General features: G+C 35.9%; 1 protein-coding gene across 2 annotated transcripts in view; it reads right to left on the bottom strand.

The window, feature by feature from the left end:
• Positions 1–724: 724 nt before the first annotated feature.
• Positions 725–23094, bottom strand: part of LOC115440529 (protein RCC2 homolog) — a 36182-nt gene continuing 13812 nt past the window's right edge. The window contains exons 5-12 of one of the 2 annotated variants that reach the window (XM_037444027.1): positions 20976–21107; positions 19369–19468; positions 18360–18463; positions 15436–15602; positions 14087–14267; positions 12413–12490; positions 8663–8763; positions 725–8130 (exon numbers count right to left, since the gene is read on the bottom strand). In XM_037444027.1, the coding sequence (XP_037299924.1) occupies positions 7960–8130; positions 8663–8763; positions 12413–12490; positions 14087–14267; positions 15436–15602; positions 18360–18463; positions 19369–19468; positions 20976–21107 (1034 nt within the window). In that variant the 3' untranslated portion in view covers positions 725–7959. Of the gene's footprint in view, positions 8131–8662; positions 8764–9378; positions 9438–12412; positions 12491–14086; positions 14268–15435; positions 15603–18359; positions 18464–19368; positions 19469–20975; positions 21108–23094 lie in introns of those variants that run through there. The other variant, XM_037444028.1, reaches the window with a different exon arrangement.

Here is a 23094-nt window from a genome sequence, read left to right as displayed (position 1 = left end):
AACAAAGGGCTATCCAACGCAAAAAGAATTTTTCAGTTTGGACGGGTAATTCCTGAGATCAGCCATTACTGCTCCGCTCCTATTGGGTATAGCGTAATGATATATAGCCTATAGCACTCCACGAACAAAGGGCTATCCAACGCAAAAAGAATTTTTCGATTTGGACCGGTAGTTCCTGAGATTAGCCATTACTGCTCCGCTCCTATTGGGTATAGCGTGATGATATATAGCCTATAGCACTCCACGAACAAAGAGCTATCCAACGCAAAAAGAATTTTTCAGTTTGGACCGGTAATTCCTGAGATTAGCCATTACTGCTCCGCTCCTATTGGGTATAGCGTGATGATATATAGCCTATAGCACTCCACGAACAAAGGGCTATCCAACGCAAAAAGAATTTTTCGATTTGGACCGGTAGTTCCTGAGATTAGCGCGTTCAAACAAACAAACAAACAAACTCTTCAGCTTTATATAATAGTATAGATTATTAGTGTATTTTCTATGCCAATATCATTTTAATTTAAACACCACAGGGTTAGGATTGCTGAATAAATAAATGACTCCTGTGGCATAATGGCGCAAAACATTAAGATGCAAGTAAAACAGATCAGCGATTCTGACAACCAAGAGATGTAGTATCTCTCGTTGTACTAATATACAGTAACCGCTAGGCTTATTGTCACGACAGCACAAGGAACATAACATTTAGAATAAAACACATAAATAAAGAAAAAGAAAACGTTTATTATCAAATTAAGTTTCAAACTCGTTGGCAAGGTTTCTACATTATTTTGTACCCGTTAGTTCACACATAACATCCAGTCACTGAGATTATCCCCTCTAACAATAAATTCTTTAAAAAACCTGTATATATGGGTTACTTAGTGATAGACTTTACATTAGTACGCGCCAAGAGCGAGAGACGTAAGAAATTAATAAATGACACGGAAGTAGACACAAATCTTCTATTTACTCCAAATATTACAGAATATACATACTAGTGAGATACCATCCTGGCTGAATGTTAAATCAAATCCATTAGGCGCTATCTTGACAAAATGGCGGTCGTTTAAACCGCGTCATTTAATCCGATATGGCGGGTCGCTGTACGCCAGGACGAGCAACTATTGACTTCGAGTACACATTTTTTGTTCTATCATAATTATAAAGATTTTATAAACAGTCTATTTAGTCACAAGGTAGTGGGAATGTTTTACATTGACACGACAATGATACTTAATATTAAACCTTAAGTAAATAAGTACCGTAGCAAATTACACTATTTAAACCGAAGGTGTTGCCAGAAAATGACCTGTTCATAAAAATTAAATACAAGTAGATATTTAGACTGTAACATTTTGGTATTTTAATTAATGCTATTTTTTATGTTATCATAAAAAAACCTAAATATATGACTAATTTGAACTGTTGGATTAATTCTTAAACACCTCATGTGTCAGTCAGGAAAATATTTTTTACATAATAATTATGCGTATTTAATTTTTACCAACATAAAGGTGACTGCACAATTTGTTTCAACATTAATTTGTCGTTGCACTGTACCTTAACGTCAAGCTTATGTGCAAGTTCAAAACAATTGTTTTTAAATACAGTCAAAAATGAAGTATTCAAACAAATTCTAAGAAACAATAGTAAAAAAATATATATTAAAAAGCAACAGTTTTAATGGATATTTATAAAGCATATTGTATTTACCTTTCGGTTACTCTAAAATTAAATTTACACCTATGCCTTAACTATAATCTTAAACTAAACTGGAAAGATCATTGGAGCTTGGATCATAACGAGCATTTACAGCAATAAAAATAAAAGCATTTAATTCGAACACAATGCATGGATAAGACCACACAATATGTTTTACACAACACACATGGCAGTGGGTTTGTTAAGTACACACGTAGTTTAAAAAAATACTAAAAATAATTGTCTTTAAAAATAATACAATATTCTACTTTGTATGACGTAAACACGTTCTTCAAGTCCATTTACGACACGCCGTTTTTGTAATACGCTTCATTACGTAAATGTATAATGAAGTTGATAGTTCGCCGCATCGCGTTTACTGCGCGTTTTACTTGCGTTTACAGCGCGCACTGACTCATTTAAAGGCATCAAGCTTAGTGTCAATACGTCATCAAACCAAATATTGTACATATGGCAGACATATATAATTTATAAGTGAGGTGGTATACAATACTTAATAGGATAAAATTCACCGTACTAATTAAAGGCCTTTTACTAGCAAATGCTCGTCACTCATGTAAAGAATTATTCTGAAAGCAGTTGTGTATTATTTTATTTCTTGATTGCTGGCCAGTGGCTTGAGTTTGTCTGCCTTGTTTGAGCAAGGCCTGAGTTTGCCTGAACCTGTGTTCACCACATATTAGATCAAAGAATATAATTTATAATGGACTTTTAAATCGGCTGTCGGAGGTACAGTTAAAAACCGATTAAGTAAAACATGATCGACGAAAATTCAACAACCAAAACGCTTTCAGAATCATTCCTAAATCATGCAGAACTTATACTTACAAATGTTTTAATTACCATATTTTAATATTAACTCGTATACTAATTCCACAGTATATTTCATACAGTCTGCATGATATGTCTAACCAGAGACACCACGCTATGATACCGATTACCGCTGGTATCTCCTTTCTATAGCTCAAAATTTCGGCATTGACTACAGACTGTATGAAGGTCTAGACTGTGATAATGTGTTCAATGGTGGGCATTTATATTGAGATTAAGATATCAACCGAATTGTTACGAGATTCGATTATATTCAAGTGAAATTGTCATGTCTTTGAGAAGTGATTGAAAATTTAGCAGATGTATGAAAGGGAACGGTATCATAATGCCCTGCACACACTTGGGAAAAGGTATCCTTAAAATTAAAATTTTAGTAAAATATTGACATTTTATTAGCGAGGTTAACCAGTAAATTAGCTTATAGCAAGTGTAGCTACAAAAAATACTCCAACTCGCGGTAGTGTGCCGAGTGTAAGCAGAATAATAAGTGAAATATATTCCTTTGATTATGTCGGGAATCTTGAGTACCTTTAAAAATGGGAGGAGTTCGTATAGAAATACAATGAAGCTGTTTTTACACATTATAAGGCGACACTTCAAATATTTTAAATGTGTTTTGTTTGCTATGCGATGTATCCTTTTCTAAGTGTGCGAGGGCCTTAATTAATATTTTCGCTTGAAATACACAACACGTACCTATTTATAGTAATAATAATTAGATTAAAGTAAAAAATTGATTCTAATACTTCCTAATATTCTTTTTAGAAAACATAACCCCTATCCCAATTGTTATTAAACGTAACGGTCCATTATAGTTGAAATCTATAAAAAGCAACTTTATTTCCTCAAGTTAATCACAATTTCAAAATTATCTGCTCAATGCTGGGTTTTTTCGAAAACTGACAACATATCTTTATATATTAAAAAAATATTTTATTGTTTTTTTTAAAAAAAGAACTGCTTGTAACGTATAATCCTAATATGATTTCGATGCGTACTTTTACAGCCACGATCAGAAACGTCATTAACTTCAGTGATCATTAAACAGTTTATGTAATTCGGTCATTGTCATCCAGAAACAAATCAACCTCTAATATTCTAAATATAAGAAAAAGATAACAAAAAGGTGGCCCTTAAATTTCAAAACTGACCTTTTGGAGAAATAGACTAAAATGGCCAATGAATAATTATTAAATTAAATGACGTCACAAGGCAGTTTATTTAAGTTCATTTTATAGTTCTCACCCCGGACTGGAAACGAGACGGAATCTCGGCGTGCGCTTAAGAAATTAATCTTAGACAGATACGTCGAACATTAACATCTTGAATTTTATAAAATAATTTCCATTCTAATTGAGCGTATCACGAATTCACACATTCTCACACAACCTCTTCGATGTACTTTAAAAAATAATTTATGTAGAATATATATTACTTTGTACTAGATTAAACATGACAGACAAAAAACGACTTCAAAGTTAAGAAGACATGATTTTCTTTTGTGTGTCTGAAACCTGGTGCATATTAGATCAATATGGCATGCGACTGTTCCATTGATCCGCTATTTAGTGCCTTTATATAACTAGAATTATTGTTTTTTTAATTAAAATAAATATATATGATGGAAACTATTACCAAAACGTTTTCTGATCATCTTTAATCTAATACGAATCTGGTCAATTTAATACTATTAGGAAAATGCTAGTGGACAATACTATAGTACGATTCACATTATACGCTTACAGGGCAGCGGGTTTAGAGAATTTCAGTAACAATTATCTATGGATTTTTTAACCACGAAGTTACACTCATAACTATTTTAATGTGGTTTTTTCTCCGTGAACTTTTATGAAACTACACTGTCCCGGTGCTGCCTAGTTTATACACGGCAGTGATCATTCGCATAAGTTACTTGTTAGTACTTTGTTACCGGTTCAAGTTACAACCGCATACATTTGTTAGTAGAGGTATGCCTGATATTTTTGAAGGCACATCGAAGTACCCACAAACACCACACCATCCGCTTACTTCAATGGAGCGTTGAAAGTTCAAAATGTTGACTGAGCGCTGTATTTTTTATTTCAACCCAGCAAAGGGAAGACACTGCACTATTTCTTTTTATATGGACATGGAAAATGACATCATTACAACTAATTTTAAAAGGAGTGGAGTCCAAATAGCGTCGAATGACGAGAGATGATTAGCCTTCGCTGGTCTGTTGGGAACCCAAGATGATCCTGGAATGGGATACTTACGTGATGGTGATGTTAAGTATATAAATACTATCCCAAAAACAGTTTACTCACGCTGTTACTCTGCCGAGGTTTCCGCACCCTAAAGTGCTTTTTGCAAAAACAAAGAGGTTACCTGCATGGGCGCCGCCAAAATTATTTTTAGGGAGGTGTATCTGCAACTACACACTATAGTAGGTTACATAAAATCTTGTTTTTTTTGCCTAACCACCATCGTTGACATTATTATGAGCCAATAAGAGAGTTAATGACGTCATGTTTAGTTTAAGCACTCCTGTTGGTCAACATTTTCACCTCAACTCATCAGTGGCCGAAGCCACAATGGTTTTGTTCAATCATTTACGTCAAAAGGAAACACATATATATAAGAGAATGATATATCGTAGCGATACTCTGTCGCTTGGGTCACTCCTATGCAGGCTTATTTTGACATTGCGCTACTAAATGAAACCACATACTTATTTTAATTTATGCCACTACTAATACAGTAAGAGACTCTGTCGCAGCGATTACATCAAATTATCAGAAATACACTCACGCACACGCCATATTTCAAAATGATTAAAAATACAGAAAATTAAAACCGGAATTTTTGGTAAAAATACCCACCATTCATGGATAAATTTTGGCACAAAGTTAGCAGAGGTGTAGACGAGTACATAGGTTCATTTAATAATGGAATGTCAAAATGACCCTGTATATATATTTTTTAGTTTTCTATCGGCGTTAAAGATTGTACAAAACTGTTTTGGCTAACCCCAGGGTCCTAATTCCCTATGCCACAAGTTATTTTGACAGTTCACGTAACGCAACTCCTCGCGTTTACGTCAAAATTGGCATACAGAGTACCATTCCGCGCTAACTTCACGAAGTTAACGAAACACGGACGTAGTTCTCACTGTCATAGAAAATAAGGCCCTGGGCTCTAGGCTCGACATCCATCATTACCACACTCGCCCCATGCTATAGTTATAAAAAAACATCATCTTACTAAATGGACAGTCAAGTTGATGATAACTTACAGAGAAACACATGGATTAGCGAAACGAGTCGTTTTTCTATGTTAAGTACAATTTACTGATTTTTGTTGGTTGATTGTTCAAATACAAATTATAATCGGCTTTGTACTTTTATGTCGATTAATAAATGAGTAGAGCTCGGTTTTTTTTTTATAAAACATACGATAATATATCACTGCATCACGCTAAGGCATGATTTAGATAGGGCAGCTATAAAAATATGTGGTCACATTGATTGTAAAACTGCGCTCTTGTATTTTAACAAATATGAAATGGTTTATGAACAGTTATTTACCCAATTAATTTTATCCTTTCGCTGCAACAAAACAAATGTTTATTCAAAGTAAGACTATGTATTGAAAGCCGTCTGAGGCCCTAACTTGGCTGCATGCTCCCTGTTGGTAAAAAAAAAACAAAACCCAAACATGGTATATCGTCCAAAGCCATATAATTGTATCTTATAATTTGGGCGAGTCTTACCTAGCATTAAGATGTTAGGAAATTGAAAATTAAGTTTTTCCTATACAGGCTCATACTAATCGTCCAATCGGTTGATTTTATTTCTATAACTCGTTTCGCAATAATTTTCATAACGTACGCAATATTTTACACCTAATTAACTAACTAAACATTACAAGTATACTGGGACAAGATCTAAGATATTCCAAAGGTCACATAAAGTAGCGTAATTAATGTGGCAGTATCTGTTAAAGGTAATTATAATTATCAAGTCTAGTTAGACGGGCATTTTGAAACCGTATAATTGACATGCACCCTAATGTGTTTTTAACAGACTTGAAATGAGGCCTGTATAAATATTGAAGGCGCTGCAACATATGTTATTTTCATTGATTTATGATCAAAATCGATCCGTGATTCGCTGTCAACAAGGTTTATCGACTCTGGCCATCAACATCATGGCCATATCTTAACACATATTTAGTGTAAAGGACTCCTATGTTGATATAATAGCGAAGAATACCTTACGGCCCAAAACACCCGCCTGTACCCCGCTTTACAATCATTAAAAGATTATCAAGGTATGTTAAAAAACCAAACATAATTTAAACGTTCACAATAATGTACAGTTACGTGATTGAATAAAAATAATACGTTCAAAAACACATATACAGTCTTTAGTTAACAGCGATTGTGGAAAAAATTTTATGTGTTCCATTTAGTCTATGGTACAACATTCAGTGGCAGTGCGTTATATTAAAGGAGTTTCAAAAACATCTATACATCTAAGCGTGTCCGCTAGGGGTGGGTCTTATTTACAGGTGTTTAGGGCGCTTCTATATAGAACCGAGTGGTACGGACATAATGACAGACTTTTATACTATTGTTTAATATTTTTATTGGACAAGAGATATGTTTTACCTGCTTAAAAAAAACAAGTCCTGTATTTGACCCGTATATATGTTTTTATGTCCATAATTTTTCTCAAAAACTATGAATCCGATTTGGAAGAAGCTTTTGTATGGTTTAATTTCCCCTTTATTGAGTTTCCACTGGTTCTAGGGTCTTTCGAAATTAGAGAAATGTTGGTGATAATAGTGTAATAGTGATTACTCAATAATTATTTAGCCATTAAGATTGAAGTTCTTGTAAAATGTATGAAACAAGTGAAAGTCAACTTTAGAATAATATTGGCAAACTGTTTCATAAAGAAATACTGAATGGGCCAAAATGCTATACAACATACGATATAATCAGCATTTGTGAGTAAGATTGCACTACATCTTCCCTTCCACATATTGGCTCCATGTCTAAGTGTAGTCATAAACTGACATCAACTATGTGGTTAGTACTTTAAATGAATTGTTATTGATCAGATATACATTAGAACCAATTTGTATACAGTGCACTGTATGCAACACCATTTAAGTCAGTTTTTGAATAAACTACTACAACAGTGTCAATATAGAAACGGGGATATACCTGACAATCTTACGTCACCAGTGCTAACAACATAATACAGCCTATTCTAAACACAACACTTGGTTCCCTCCTGTATAAACCCACCCCCGGACCGCATAATACAACATTCAATGACATAAAAGAGTCGTAGACTCACATGGTAATGTGGCTGGAGCCACTTGGTTGAGTCTAGAGGCCTGTGTCGACCCCGTTTAAGGGTCGAACGCGGGCAGGTTGGCGATTTTCTGCTTCACCTCCTCGGAAGTGTCATCGCAGAGCAGCAGAGTGTGGGAGTAGCCCATGGTCACTTGAGATATGTTGAGGCCATCCATGCGGCTCACTTCCTTGGGCTTTGCTGAGGATTTGTTTATCTCGCCCATACCCTGGAATTACGATATCATGTTAAATGCTTTGACATATCAAAGCTAAGAAGACGAATTACTTTTAGCAAGTTTAAACATTACGGTTATTGTAAATTATCTTCTTTTTTAAATATTTCCCAAAACAATATTACATACTAAGGTTTCAGTCCCCTGGCACCCAAACTAGGATAAACTGTATTTTGGGTGACAGGGTCCGTCCACAAGTATAATATAAGTATTATTTTACATGTAATATATTAGGTATGAGAGCTTTAAGGTAGCCGAGGTTAAGGACACTATGTATCCCAGAGAATAATGTGCAATGAGACATGTTCAACATTTTGCATCAATGCTTGTCACCGATATTTGCACTGTGAGCGTTATGAGCTATTTTTATTTAGATTCTGTACACTATTTATGATTTTAAGGTGACCAGCGAATAATATAGCCATAACTGATCGACATTTCATGCTAATGTGATAACCATTTGTGGTTTTAAATATCAGATGGGTGCTTAGAGCTATTATGACATTTACAACAATAGAATCCTTACCAGTTCCCCGTATGTGGGTGAGACGCCCCACGCGATGAGAGAGTCGTCCGCCGCGATCACTATCGACGTGTTACTCACGCCCACGCTCTTGATATTCCAACCTGACGATACGAATACCTTCGTTGTAAAAAAACATTATGACATACTCAAGAGAAGTCCTGCAAAACTACTATGAAACGTCCGGCCGAAATTTCGGACCCGAACGAAACATGCACGGAATACGAAGTCAGCAGTTAGTTACTTCGGATTTGAGTCTTTCAGTTGGGTATCATGGGTTTTATCATCAATCCAGTAATAAATCGTAACCTATTATAATTAGTTATATAACAAATGTGATATAATGACGTAATTAAAATATTACGTTGCCTTTAGCCAAAGAGCAAGAAACACGTACAACGGAAACCTATATTATATACGGTTTACAATATAAATCCTACATATAAATAGACGCCCTTGTTACATTCCTCGCTAGCTCTTGATGGTGTTCATCAAGAGTTAGCTCAGGGTCGTTTGAGGAATGGAGAAGGCATATAGCCTCTGGTTGTTCTGGTTTAAGTACATTTTTGGTGTAAAATACGGGTAGGTTAATACAGAGCATGGTATCATCACTTCGAGTTGGACGTTTTATGGTCGGTATTTTTGTAGCCCCGATTTATCTCGTAGAGGTGTCTGATGATGCTCTACCCCGTGTGACATTTGTCCGTAAGACAAGCAAGATTAACATAGCTGTACTACTCACCTCCTAGTGGTGGTAGGCCTGATCCGTCTTTTCCCGCTAAAAAAAGGGCAAGCTCCGTGTACAATATTAAATCTAAATCCGTTCATCGATTCTTACATTTACTTCTAACAACAAAATCTTCACAAGTTCTAAGATTATATAGAGCGGACATTGGGAAGATGGTCATACAAAAATTTTGCACTTATGTGATAGTAACTCAATGTAGCGTGAAACAGCAAAACATCAATGTAAAGTACTTCATATTTTATCCATTGCACGTTTTTAATACGAATATTAACATATTTTCTATAAAAATATTATTTTTGTCAAATCCAAGGACGCTGTGACATCTTGTCATACGAACATTTCAAATAACAACGACTTATTACCAATTACCAATCGGTAATATCATTTGGAGCAAATATTTGGGCCCTGATGTCCGGTCTACAACTAACTATATACTTTAATATTTTTGTACACAAACTATAAAATGTATGATATAAGTATAACAAACTAAGTTTGGTAACGGAGGCAGCAAAGGTTGTATATACGTATAATATATTTTAGCTCTGGACGGATAAACAATATCTCGCGAAGAAGTTCGCAACTAATTGTCACTCCATTGCTCATGGACAGTTCATAGCCGAGGTAATATCACAAGAACTGCCGATTTCATTGAAAGGATGTGGATATGGGGAATCAGAATGAAATCAGAATACGGTGTGCATAATATATAGTAATTATTAATTGATTAAAAACATTTATAAAATCACATTTATACAGCTAATTTATTGGTATGAACTAGTTTTAGGCCACCGTCCCAACACAAAATCAGGACGCGGAGATATGAGGGGGCATAATGTAGCCCAACCTCCCGCAATTGTTACATTGGGTAGTGGATTACAAGAGCAGCAGGTACAAAGCCATAAACAATATGACAGGTAAATGCAGGCAGTCCACGACTTCGTCGTATCGAGTTTCGTCGAACAATGTTTTGACACTATTCCTCAAGAATACGTCAATTGTTTTGATTTCCGGCATAAAGAGAATTCATTTGTCGCTTATTAAAGTTACACACATATACCAAAGATAACGACTGATTTCATAAGTACATAATTATTTAGAGAACTTGCTTTTGAAAATGCCCTAACCCATGTAAACATATAGGCACTTTGAGTGAAATCGAGAGAGTCGTTTGTCTGATTTGTTATGCAGGGTAAATATATAAGATTGTTACATATTTCACAGTTTAGAAATGTTGAGCGTATACAAAAATATATATATTTGATATTATATGTTTAAATATTGTAGTTTTAGGAAGTGTATTAGTTGATAGTTACTATAGTTAATAGCGACAATATTGTATTAGGTTTAAGGTACCTGAGTACCTAAGTACCTGATATTGTTCAAATGATGATGATAAATAAATAAATAAAAATAAAAAAAAATATGAAAATGAATATGTCTCGATTTACGTCGCGTATTTCGAGAACCTAACACGCCGTAAGTACGAGGTCTGCCTGTAAATTACCATTGATGTGTATATTGTCATCATGTGATCGCCTCAGTAGCGTAACTTCCCCGAACAATTAAAGCAGGGTTTCCTAACCTACGGTACGCGGACCCCTGGGGGTCCATAGGCCCCTCTCAGGGAGTCCGTAGGAAAACCAAAGTATCATATCACTTCAGTAAACGGTCCACGTGTCATAGTAAGGCGGCATTAGGGGTCCGCACTTAAGAAAAGATTGAGAAACCCTGAATTTAAGTGATTTTGTGGTTTTCTACTCAATATCAGGGTATTGTGTGTACTTATAAGTCATGTAATGTATAGTATTGAGTGTAGTCTAATAAAGAGCCTAAAACCATCAACACGTCTTAAGATATATCCTTCCATTACACGGCTTTCTATCATATAATTTACTATATTTTCATTATTATCATTTATTTCCTTCCATTACATCAGCTTGAACTCTTATACAATGCTCAACAAATAGCAACAGCCTCGCCCCTTTTTATTTGGAACCGACCATATTTTTACATATTTTCTTACTGACTGCTGACCACAGCGCGGATTTACAGTTCACTGAGAAACACGCACGCACATATACTTATATACTCGTAGATAATACTGTAACGTTCGTGGTAAAATATTACTTGGTTATACTAATAACCAGCTCTTTCTTCCGGCTTTACCCGCGTGAAGGTTGTCCAAGATAAAAGTCCCGGGATACAAAGTAGCCTATGGACTTTCCAGGGTCTCGAACTCTTCATACGGTGGTTTGCTTCATGATTGAATGAGTATAATGTTGTTCCACATTAACACGTGTGTTAGTTTTAATTTGCGCGGAAATCATTGAATACGAGCTTATAATACTTTTAACTATAATTTATACTTCCGAAATTAAAAGTTACCTCTTGAGCTTTCGCGTCATTTACTGCAAAAAACCGAAAATAGAGTTGACGATATTTCGAACGGACGTGACTTCATGGTGGCATTTAATACGAAGAAGACGTAAATTGCCAGTTTTCGGATTGAACTCATTAAAATGCGAGTGAATTCATCCATTGATTCCAAAACTTTTTAATTGTGTTGTACAGTAGTGTTTATTATCTCTTATTTTATTAACATTTATTGCTATAATACATCAATATAATCACAACAAATCAACTTTTATCACCCAAGCACGTTTAACCATAAAAATTCATTGAATCATTGTTTAGAATCCGAAATAAAATTACGCTCCGAAATTTCGTGAATTCGTTGACAGACTGATTTCAAAACAATGTAATACTATATTATATACAAATATTATAAATAAGAAATTTTCTGAATATATAAATATTTGTTAGAAATAAACGGTGGAACCGCTTGCAACACTAAATAAAGTACAAAGGATCGATAAACTTATATCGTTTCAAAATAAACGAAGTTCACGTTCCTGATGTTTTTAATAAGTAATATTTTCATTACACACTAATTAGTACAGATAAGCAAACTGCTGAATATCTAAGGTAGTAAAAAGAAGACTCACCGGTGAGATCGTGGACTGGTTTCGGATACATGTTGGCCTCCCCGGTCCTCTTGGTCTGTCCGAACATGAAGAGGGCACCTGCAGGTATGCATTAGTATTGCTGTAGACATTGTCACCATTAAGGCAGTCTTTGCACCACTAACCCTAGTAAGCTAAGATCCATAGTAGAACATGTTATGTCACTGAGCAGTGAAATCTTATTTTTCAGTCAAGTAGCTATAGAAACTCTTAACACTTAAAGCATCTGAATGTTTGCCGGCAAACATGACAGCTAGATGACATTACGCTTGTCACGGAAAAATAACCTTATTTTGTAGTATATAAGGTTATATTCCCGTGACACACGTAAATGTCAATGTAATAATACATAATCAATATTGTATGGACTATATGAAAGTCCTATGCATAACTACCTGTATCTGAACTGGCTATATGACAATGTAAATATAATCGCATTGGATGTAGCTCCTGTAAGATTATATTTAATAAATAAATAAAAGTTTATGGCCACTGAACAGTCCCTTAAGAAAAAGAAAGTATGCAAGTTGAGAATATTTAATTTTGAATGACCAACAGCCAAATAGTCATTAAATGTGAAGTTTAAGTAATGATAAAAAAAGGAAATGACATAGTTAATTGCAACAGCACATCTTTTCTTATTTGAACAGATCATCAATTATAAAGTTATAGCTCTTATTTCACGACTACCTACTACAGATTCTTAAATTTGAATTTTTTTGTTAGGTGAGTTGCGGTCACATATGCTTTAGGAACCACATATTGACCTTGTTCTGTACGATATTTAGAGTCAACCTTATTAATTAAATTTTGACCAATAGGGGACCGGACTCATTTTTGTTCTTTATTATTATCAAATATTTACGTTATATAAATTATAACAGAGAAAAAAATATTTAAATCCGGTAAAAAATCAACAAGTTATAAGTCTTTTAATTTCGGCAGAAGGGGTAAGTAACAAGAAACAGAAAAGAGGCGCAATACCCACGTGTGACGTCATCGGGCATTACGACGCGTGTGAAAGAAAGAGATGAAGCGATATCCCCACTTCGCCCCCACTTCGGCACATAGTAATATTTGAAATATGAATTACTGACTCATTTTTTAACCAATTTTAATGCAGTTTTCACAGGAGGGTTTCTTTTTCGTATTATCAACCATATCATATAGAATAATGTACAAAATCGAACACAGGCCGGTCCCCTATTGTCATTTAAGTTACAATAAATGCGTCGAGCTAAAATCTGTCGTCAAATATTCGTGACATTTTTTTAAGACTGACATCCCCCTCAATGGTCAGTTTCTCCATTAACAGTTTATTACCAATTCCCTAATCTTTTTTCATAATAATGACATGGCTTTTAATCTATATATATAAACATGAATCCCTATTTCCGTTGGTCACGCCATCACGCGTGAACTGCTGGACCGATTTCACTATTGTTTTTGTTGTGTCAGAAGGTTCTTATGAAAGAAAAAAATCAAAAAAATTGCGCGGAAAATTAGAAAATATAACGACAATATTAATTTTACATAACTGTCAATGGTTTGAAATAACTGTCAGCGATCGACATAATGAGCGCGCGCATACATAGTTAAGACAGGACAACATCTGTCGGGTCAACTAGTTTTGCTTTAATTTTCAGCAGTACTGACCGTAATCATTGACGGCGAGGCTGTACGTGCCGCCGCAGTGTACGGAGCGGACGCCGCGCGCCACCGTGTCGAAGTACTTGATCAGCCGCGGCACGCTCTCGTCCTTCTGCTCGGCGTGACCGAGCCGCCCGAACCCGCCGAAGCCCCAGCTGAACGCACGCTTCTTGGAGTCTATCGCGACCTGTTAATGTTAGTAATATTACTTCTAACACGTTCACTGCGTTTCATGTCAGTTGTGATTCTTGGGCATAATACATGTGCAGCTCACATAACGAATACCATGGACGTGGTCGTGGAAATACGTCCAAGGTCTTTAAACAATGATTAAAAAAGAATTGGTGTTGTCGGAAGCCATTCTCACTCACTCGTGCCGTGCAACGCCAGTGCGAAACAATACTGTGCCTGCTGCGCCGCACTTATGGATAGTTCATTATTGTCACGCAGCACTCAAGAATCCCCCCCGAGGCAATATTTGTGCGCTTGGTCTCCACACCAAATGCACGCCCATGCATGGGGGCATATTTGCCGCGACTCTAGGCACACAGTTCAATGTGTGTACCTCATGGTTGCTAAATTCACATTGAGGCCTATAAGGGTTCTCGAACATTTCCCCTCCCTCTCCCTTCCAACTATCCTGAGGTGGCTCCTCCTTCCTCTTCTCTTCCTTCACTTTATCTCCTCCCTTCTTTCTCCCAGGCCCTGAGACCGGATAGCCGTGGGTCGCCAGCGTACCGTCCGCTGGCACCCTCGGTTATAACGGTAGGGCCTACCAACTCCTCACAGGGACTGCCGTTGTTGCTAAGCCGGGGGATCGCTTGTATACCGTTCGCAGGTTAACCCCGGGGAAAACCACGGCAGATCTCCAAAAAAAAAAAACATGTTCAGAAAATTTTAAGGAACAAAATGGTTGCTGCAAGCATTGTTGTGACAAATGGCCAGGGATAATCATCTATCGTCGTTCGAAACTATCTAACCATATTCCACTTATTTTGGCATACCGATATAAAAATAGACCACAGTATAACCTGTATGAAGGTACAGCCCGCTTGCCTGGTGATAAATGACACGGCTGTACATTGACATTACTATTCCCAGCAAATCTTTAGTATACAAAGCAGTTCTAGCAGTCTCTTTACTAAACTGACACACTGCAATATAAACTATTTTATGAAACATCTCTACCTACCCTTAAAATGGAGTAAAGGCATGCTATTGCATTTGTAGTACACGTATAGTTAGTCCCAAATTTTACCGTCACCTACATGGTTAGCAGGCCAATTCAAGACTTGAAATATACACTCTAGTGGTCTTATCGATTGGTTCTAAAGGCTTCCTGTTCGATTATTTACCGTGTGATTATTCCCGCAGGAGAAGTCCACAATGGCGACGTCCTTCACAGGCGCCACGTACCCATCCTTGGACTTCTGCACGAACAGCGCGACCTGCTTCGGCACAGTCTCGAAGTGGAACGACAGCTTCGTAGACGTCACGAAGTACTTGCCGTCGGTGTTGTGGCCTGGAATCAGTTGTTGATGGATTCAGTTTGTGTTGTGAGTTAGAATCACTGGATTAGGTTTAGAACGTGCGACTCCGCTTGCATTTATTCTACCCTGAATATTAATCATATGAAAATATTATGTTAGACATGGTCAGCGCAGCTTTGTATTAGTAAAGTATTGTGACAATTGTTACATTAGTACCACTCGATATTCCTATAAACGGTTCTTAAGCTTGATATTTTGTAAAAACTGAGAATCGTAAGTTGATCGAAGTATACAAGTGTTATAATTATTACAAAGTAAGTGTGGACATAAAGTTTTATTTTACACATATATCAATTATTGCAGAGCTCTAAGCAAAATTGCATGTTTACTTATAAAGGCATATTCGTTAGAAGTTTATCACTTTACACTCTAGAGATCTATATTTAATAGTCCTAACTAGGTTGCCTTCTCAATTATTGCTATGAATGACGCGATGAGCTTGCCATTCGCCTGATGGTAAGCGAAACGATCAGTCATAAACAGTAGAAACACCATCTAACACCTTGTATTACAAAGTATTGTTTGGTTTCCACTGCGCTCGCCATTCTGAGACATGTCTCACTATGTCCAGTAGTTACACTGGCTACAATGTCCTTCAAACCGGAACACAACAGTGACTACACACTGCTGCTTGGCGGTAGAAATAGATATTGCGGTGGTACCTACCCAGACGGACTCTTACAATATGAGAGACCTACCACATCACACTCTCACATGTGTAAAAATTTAAGCTAAACGAACGCAATATTACGTAATGTAAATAAATTTTAGCAAATGCTGCGCTATGCGTTTGTTAAAAGTTCTATAAAATTCGCATAGGAAGCGTTGCATTTTACGTAAAATTAAAAAAAAATTATAAACTCGCTATATTTGTCATGGCACAGCAAAAAATATAACCAAAGGTGAGCAAAAAGACAATGAATCAAATTACATTTGATATTTCTATGTTTGATTGTATAATAGCTTTGCTCATGGTTGGTGTAAAGAATTCAGGATAAAATTATAAGTAATACACATATTGGGGCTGCTTAAGATGTACTACACCCGAACAAAAATCAAACCATAATTTTATAATAGCACACTCTCACTCTCATACCACTGAAGACATTGTCATCCCAGGAAACTCAGTTATGTTTTTGGAATTGAGAATAATTTTTAATTGCACAAACTGGGTATCAAACCTGAACATTTCACAAATCAAGAACATTGCCACTAAGCTCATAAAGTATAATTTGCTTTTAAAATAAATTATATTTTCAAATGGATAATTAAATTTATAACCTCACAACTTAGTCAATCTATGCTAAATGCTATGCTAAATTAAGAAATATTTAATTAAAATTTATTTATTTGCACTTCATATACAATAAAAATTGTACATAGGCGGACTTAATGCCATAGGCATTCTCTCCCAATCGACCTTAGGGTGGAGCAGGTATGAACAAAGTAGGTGCATCAAAGAAATCTGTTGCGGTGAGCAAATACAACAGTAGATATAACTAATATGATGTACACAACATACTCTTATTAAAATAATGACCCATTCCAAAATTGCCAATTTGTGGGAATCGTCAAACAACCAATTTGGCAATTTCTTTTTCGACCTTTTAGTTTTTTCCCTTTTTTTTTTCATGCTATAGACTTCATTTTTACTTATCTTTAATAAGCTCAATTTTATAGCAACTTTAAAAAAAAGGTATCAAACAAAAATTACTTTTCCGACGACTGCGACAAATTAACAATTTGAAGATAGGTCATTATTTTATTAAGAGTGCGACAAATATTAATGAACTAGTTGACCCGACAGACGTTGTCCCGTCTTAACTATGAATTTGCAGCGCGCATTCCGTCAATCGCTGACAGTTATTTCAAACAATTGACAGTTATATAAAATTAATATTTTCGTTAAGTTTTCCTAAATTTTCTAATTTTCCGCGCAATTTTTTTAATTTTTTCTTTCATAAGAACCTTCTCCTGACAATAACAAACACAACAAAAAAAAATATAGTGAATTCGGTCCAGCCGTTCACGCGTGATGGCGTGACCAAGGTAAATAGGGATTCATTTTTATATATAGACTAGATGACCCGGTGAACTTCGTATCACCTACATACATTTATTATTATTATTCATCGTGGAACGCAATTTTGCCATACAATACGTATGTTATCATTATCTGTCTCTCGCTAGTCGAGAGTACGGTTTACGCGTGCGGTAGCTTGTCGCACATTTGATTAACTTCGACGATCAAAGTCATCTTCTCCGTGGCATTTTGCGACAATAACAATAAATAAAGTTCTCACGCACTGACAAATTGATGATAGATTTTAATAATAGTCTTGAAATTTATTTATTTATTTTTATTTGAACAAAATAAACCAAGGAAATCGGACCTCATATTACAACTATGAAACAGACTTATTTCTGAATACATCTATATATATGTTACAGTTCTTTATTTCTAAAAAGAGAAAAAGACATGAAATGTTTGACAGGTAGGAACATTTTGTATTGAAAACTTATATTGTCGTTTTTAGTATTTTCCGTTATTTATTATTTATGTTCGTCACCGTTTAATCCATCCCTGGACTTCCACAAATAATTCAAAACCAAAATTAGCCATATCGGTCCAGCCGTTCTCGAGTTTTAACGAGACTAACGAACAGCAATTGATTTTTATATATATAGATTATAATTAAATTGATGTGATAGTTGTAAAGACATCTTACCCAACTGCCCGTATTCCGGCATGCCGAACGAGTGCAGGATCCCGTTACAGTCCAGGATCATGGAGAACTCGGCACCGCACCCTACCTTCACAATCGGAGCGCCGCTGTAAATACATATGGATATAATGGTATAATATCGCTGGTAGTATGATATATTTTATATCCGCCAGGATAGCGACCAACGTACACAAGGTGTCAAAACCAGTCATAGTGACCCAGGCCGACATAATTGTGTCGACTACCGACGGGTTATCTCTCATCAGTCATCAGATCGATAGTACATGCGGCCGGATATAAAAGGAGTAAGAGCAGTCAGTCTTGTTTACGACGCGAGCTACGAGCGATATCGAAGTGATACCATGGATTGCATGTTACCGCGTGGTATTTGTAATATAATAAGGTGTTTGTAAATGTAAAACGGCTCTTAATCAACAGCCGTTTTCAATAAACGATCCCAATCTTAATCGTAAATCCGATTTCGAGAATGAATCAATCAAAATAAGTGGTTTTAAGCATGTTAAAAAATAATTTGTTCTGATTGGTCCATTTTTGAGATAGATCGAAAAAACGATCAAGATCGTTTATTGAAAATGGCAGTAAGTGTATTCGTGTGCTTTAGTGTTGCAGTGTTAATTCACGTGCTGCTGTGTTTTTATTCAGTGTTTTGGTAGTTAATAAAGTGTTGTGTTATTCAAAGTACCATCGGTATTGCCATTGTCTATCAAGAACCCTAGCATATAACAATATAGTTTTGCATGACAATGGACCCTCCTCATCACTGGTATATTATTTGGCAAGTCTCAAACGCATACTGTCAATGTTTACCCCCACTTTTACTTAAGAGACTTTAAGACTTTCCCGCCCTCACACCCACCACTACAACTCCTGTAAGCCAGGATCAGCAGTGGCACGCATTATGACACCGAGCGGTGAAGCTCGGCGAGTCTCAGGGAAAACTAATAAGTCATTATCCCGCAACGAAATTAATCAAATAGGATAAGATACTTACTTGTATTTGATGCGCGTCGGCTTGACCACTTGGGGCGTGGTGTTCCCGATGCCGCACTGACCGCTCTTGTTGTCCCCGCATGCGTACACGGTGCCGGTGTCTGCGCAGACATTATTATTATAAATTAACCCATTTGCCATCGGAATGATTGGAATGTTAGCCGGCTCACATGACAGCTACATGACATTCCGCGTGTTACGGAAAAATAACCTTATTATGTAATAAATAATAAGTTTATATTCCCGTGACACGCGTAATGTCATGTAACATGTAGCTGTCATGTTAGCCTGCTAACATGTCAAGCATTAAGTAGTTAAGCGAAACCAAATATTTGTTTCACAGGTGACATAAATTGTAAAGGCTGCGGTAAAATATTTGACACGTGAAAATTTTTTATACTAATGTATGTTACCACAGTATAGGGAGTTTGAAAATAGGAACTAAATCATGCACTTTACACAACTCCTGACAGTCCCATCTTGGAGAAAGACTACGCTGCGTTTGCGCATTATAGAGACATGTAAGGCAAATAATCATAGAAGTAACAACCAATATGTATTGACGCACACAAGATATCAGCAGCGCTTGAATGGAAACATCCATACAATTTTACTGATCAAGAGACCAATGCTCAAGTATTTTTTGCACATTTCAAGTGCAGTTACGTATTATATATAAGTATATGCCAGTCCTATTTTAGAATGATATAACCAACATTTCCCAAACAATAGGTCGCTGACCACAGATAGATTACGAGTGGTCAACCATGCCACTGATACACAGGAAAAGTAACTAAAGTTCACAATGAAAATGCACTCCTTTTATAATATAATTATATATAAAAATAACTTCTTGAAAGTCAAGAACTATGATGACCTTATAAGTTTTTGTTAGTTGACTCGTATCATCAACTTTGGCTACTACTGATATAGATAGTACATCCATAGAGTTTGCTGATCACAACTTACGATCCTATTATGGAACGGTATTACGGGAGGATGTATTTGTTGAAGGATTTAAATATAAATTTAGCTGGCTGATATTTTAAATGTCATTGTGCTTTCCATAACGGTGGAAAAATAACAAGAACAAAAATGGTGTTATTGTTATACATTCGATGTAGCGTAAACTCCGCTTATAGTAAATAAACTATTTTTAATTTTACAAGTAATAACGCACTTAGTTTATAAATTCTAAGGGCGTTATTACTCTGCAACATATACCATCCCTAACATGAGTCATTGGAAGGATGCTGGTATTTATAGCTCAGGTCTTCCTATTTTAAGTACCAGCCGAAGGCAAATTTAAATTTAATTTATAGAGAATTTTGTAGTTATGATTGTTATTTGTTTTCTTTTCTTTTGTAACTTTGAGACTTCGAACTACAGTCTGACAAATTTAATTATTGTTACTCGTTTGTAAAGGATACGCGATACAAGTTATAAACTTGTGCGCATCCTAACTCAGTTGTAATAACCAACATAATGTAAGTGCTATGATTTTTAAATAAATAAATTAATATACTTGTATTTAAATACGCTTGTAATATTTGTAAGAGAAATAGGATAAAATAAATAAATAAGAATAAAACAGTATTTGGTATTCACCAGTGACAAAGAGCGTGTGGTGCCTGCCAACTGCTGCGTGGATGATGCTCTTGCCGCGCAGCATCGGCACCGGCTCGGGCACGTTGCGCGTCGTCGTGTCGCCAAACCCGAGCTGACCGCACGTGTTGCGACCTGAATCCAATTACAATTCTAGTTTATTCAATGTCACCAATAGTAACCCACGTAAGTGTGTGGCGTACCCTACACCTACACTGTTAGCCGGCGGTGGCGAAAGGCCTTAACATAACCGCGAAGATCAACTCGCGAAGGTCGATATTTCACTGGACCTCACTCCACTTATTATCAGCTGAAGTGGGTTCACTTTGCTGAGCCCGAATAAAAAAAAGAGGACTTTAAAATGTTTGCTGGCAATCATAGTCAAAGAGATTGTAGTGGGTAAATTGATACTTCACATACTTTTCAGTCTGTTTCTGGATAAAATCGCGAGTAACAGTCTACGGTCAAGCCATTATACTTAATGTATTATTTGATGAGCCTGAAATTATTTAACATCATTATTAATGTTGGGAGAATGTTAAACATAATGTTTGTGGATAATGTTTTTGTTGCCTTTGTCTTGTGAATATAGTTTTATAGTTTTTACTCTTTGGTAATTGGTAATGGCTGTATAGAATTTAAATTTAAATTTAAAAAGCTTTCTGTTGTTTCTTGTTCTTATAATAAAACAGTTCGTTTGTTTGGTATCCGTGTATAATTTCAACAGATTATGGGCCCAGTCTATTAAAAAATAGCCCAGAATACCAATAGATCAAACAATATTTTATTGAGCAAAAGTACAAACGTTCGTAATTATCACCATAGTGGTTCGTCGCAATAATGGCTACGACAAATCTTCAAATAGCAAAATTAGCCGGGCGAGAAAACTACTCGACATGGAAGTTTGCGGTAAAATCTTATCTAGAACACGAAGATTTGTGGGAGTGTGTTGATCCGGACATTAATGTCGATATCAAAAATGACGTAAAAGCCAAGTCAAAAATCATTCTGTTGGTGGAACCGATCAACTTCGTTCATATTGAAAATTCAAAGTCATCCAAAGAAGTATGGACAAACCTTCAAAATGCTTTCGAGGACTCCGGGCTATCCAGGAAAGTCGGCTTGTTAAAGGATTTAATCAACACATCGTTAGATAGTTGCTCTAGCGTTGAAGACTACCTGAATAAGATTATGAGTACCGCATACAAATTACGAAATATTGGCTTCGAAGTTGACGACGAGTGGTTAGGAACACTTATGTTAGCAGGTTTACCGAATAATTATAAACCGATGATCATGGGTCTAGAAAGTTCTAGTATTAAAATTTCGTCAGACTTCATAAAGACAAAACTTTTACAAGAAGTGAAAGTTTCCGAGTCTTCTGCATCTTCTGCATTTTTTTCCAAGCCTAAAAAAACCCTTTTAATAATAATGCAAAACCGAAGGGAAAAGGCCCTCGCTGTTTCAATTGCAATAAATATGGACATTTTAAAAGTCAATGCACAGTGAAGAAATCTAATCATAATAGTTTTTCAGCAATTTTTCAGCTTACAAATCAATAAATCAGGATGATTGGTACATTGACTCAGGTGCCACAATGCACATAACAAGGTGTTCAGACTGGATGTATGATTTAGAACCACCTCCAATTCAAAAAATAATGGTGGCAAATAATGAAGCTCTCTCCGTGCATAATATGGGTAAAGTAAACATTCAGACAAATATATGTAAAGATGAGCATTTAATCCAGGTGAGAAATGTTTTATTTATTCCTGAAGTCAGTGCAAACCTATTATCGGTCAGCCAATTAACTAAAAATGGTTGTAAAGTTGAATTTACTGATGGAGGCTGTGACATATTTATTGCTAATAAGATTCTTATTGCAACTGCAAGATTATCTAATAACATGTATAAACTCAATACTGTTACTGGCAATGCTTATACTGCTTCATGTGAAAGTAAGGCAGATATTTCCATATGGCACAAAAGAATGGGGCATTTAAATATTGCTGATATTAAAAGGTTAGTCTTGTGCTGATGGTATAAGTATCACCAACAAAGATATGGATACTGTTTGTGTACCATGCTGTGAAGCTAAACAGACAAGATTACCATTTCCACA

This window comes from Manduca sexta, chromosome 27, assembly GCF_014839805.1.
Source record: "Manduca sexta isolate Smith_Timp_Sample1 chromosome 27, JHU_Msex_v1.0, whole genome shotgun sequence".
In the NCBI taxonomy this organism is placed as follows: domain Eukaryota; kingdom Metazoa; phylum Arthropoda; class Insecta; order Lepidoptera; family Sphingidae; genus Manduca; species Manduca sexta.
Note: the sequence above shows the minus strand (reverse complement) of the source record. Positions and strands in the feature narration are given on the sequence as shown.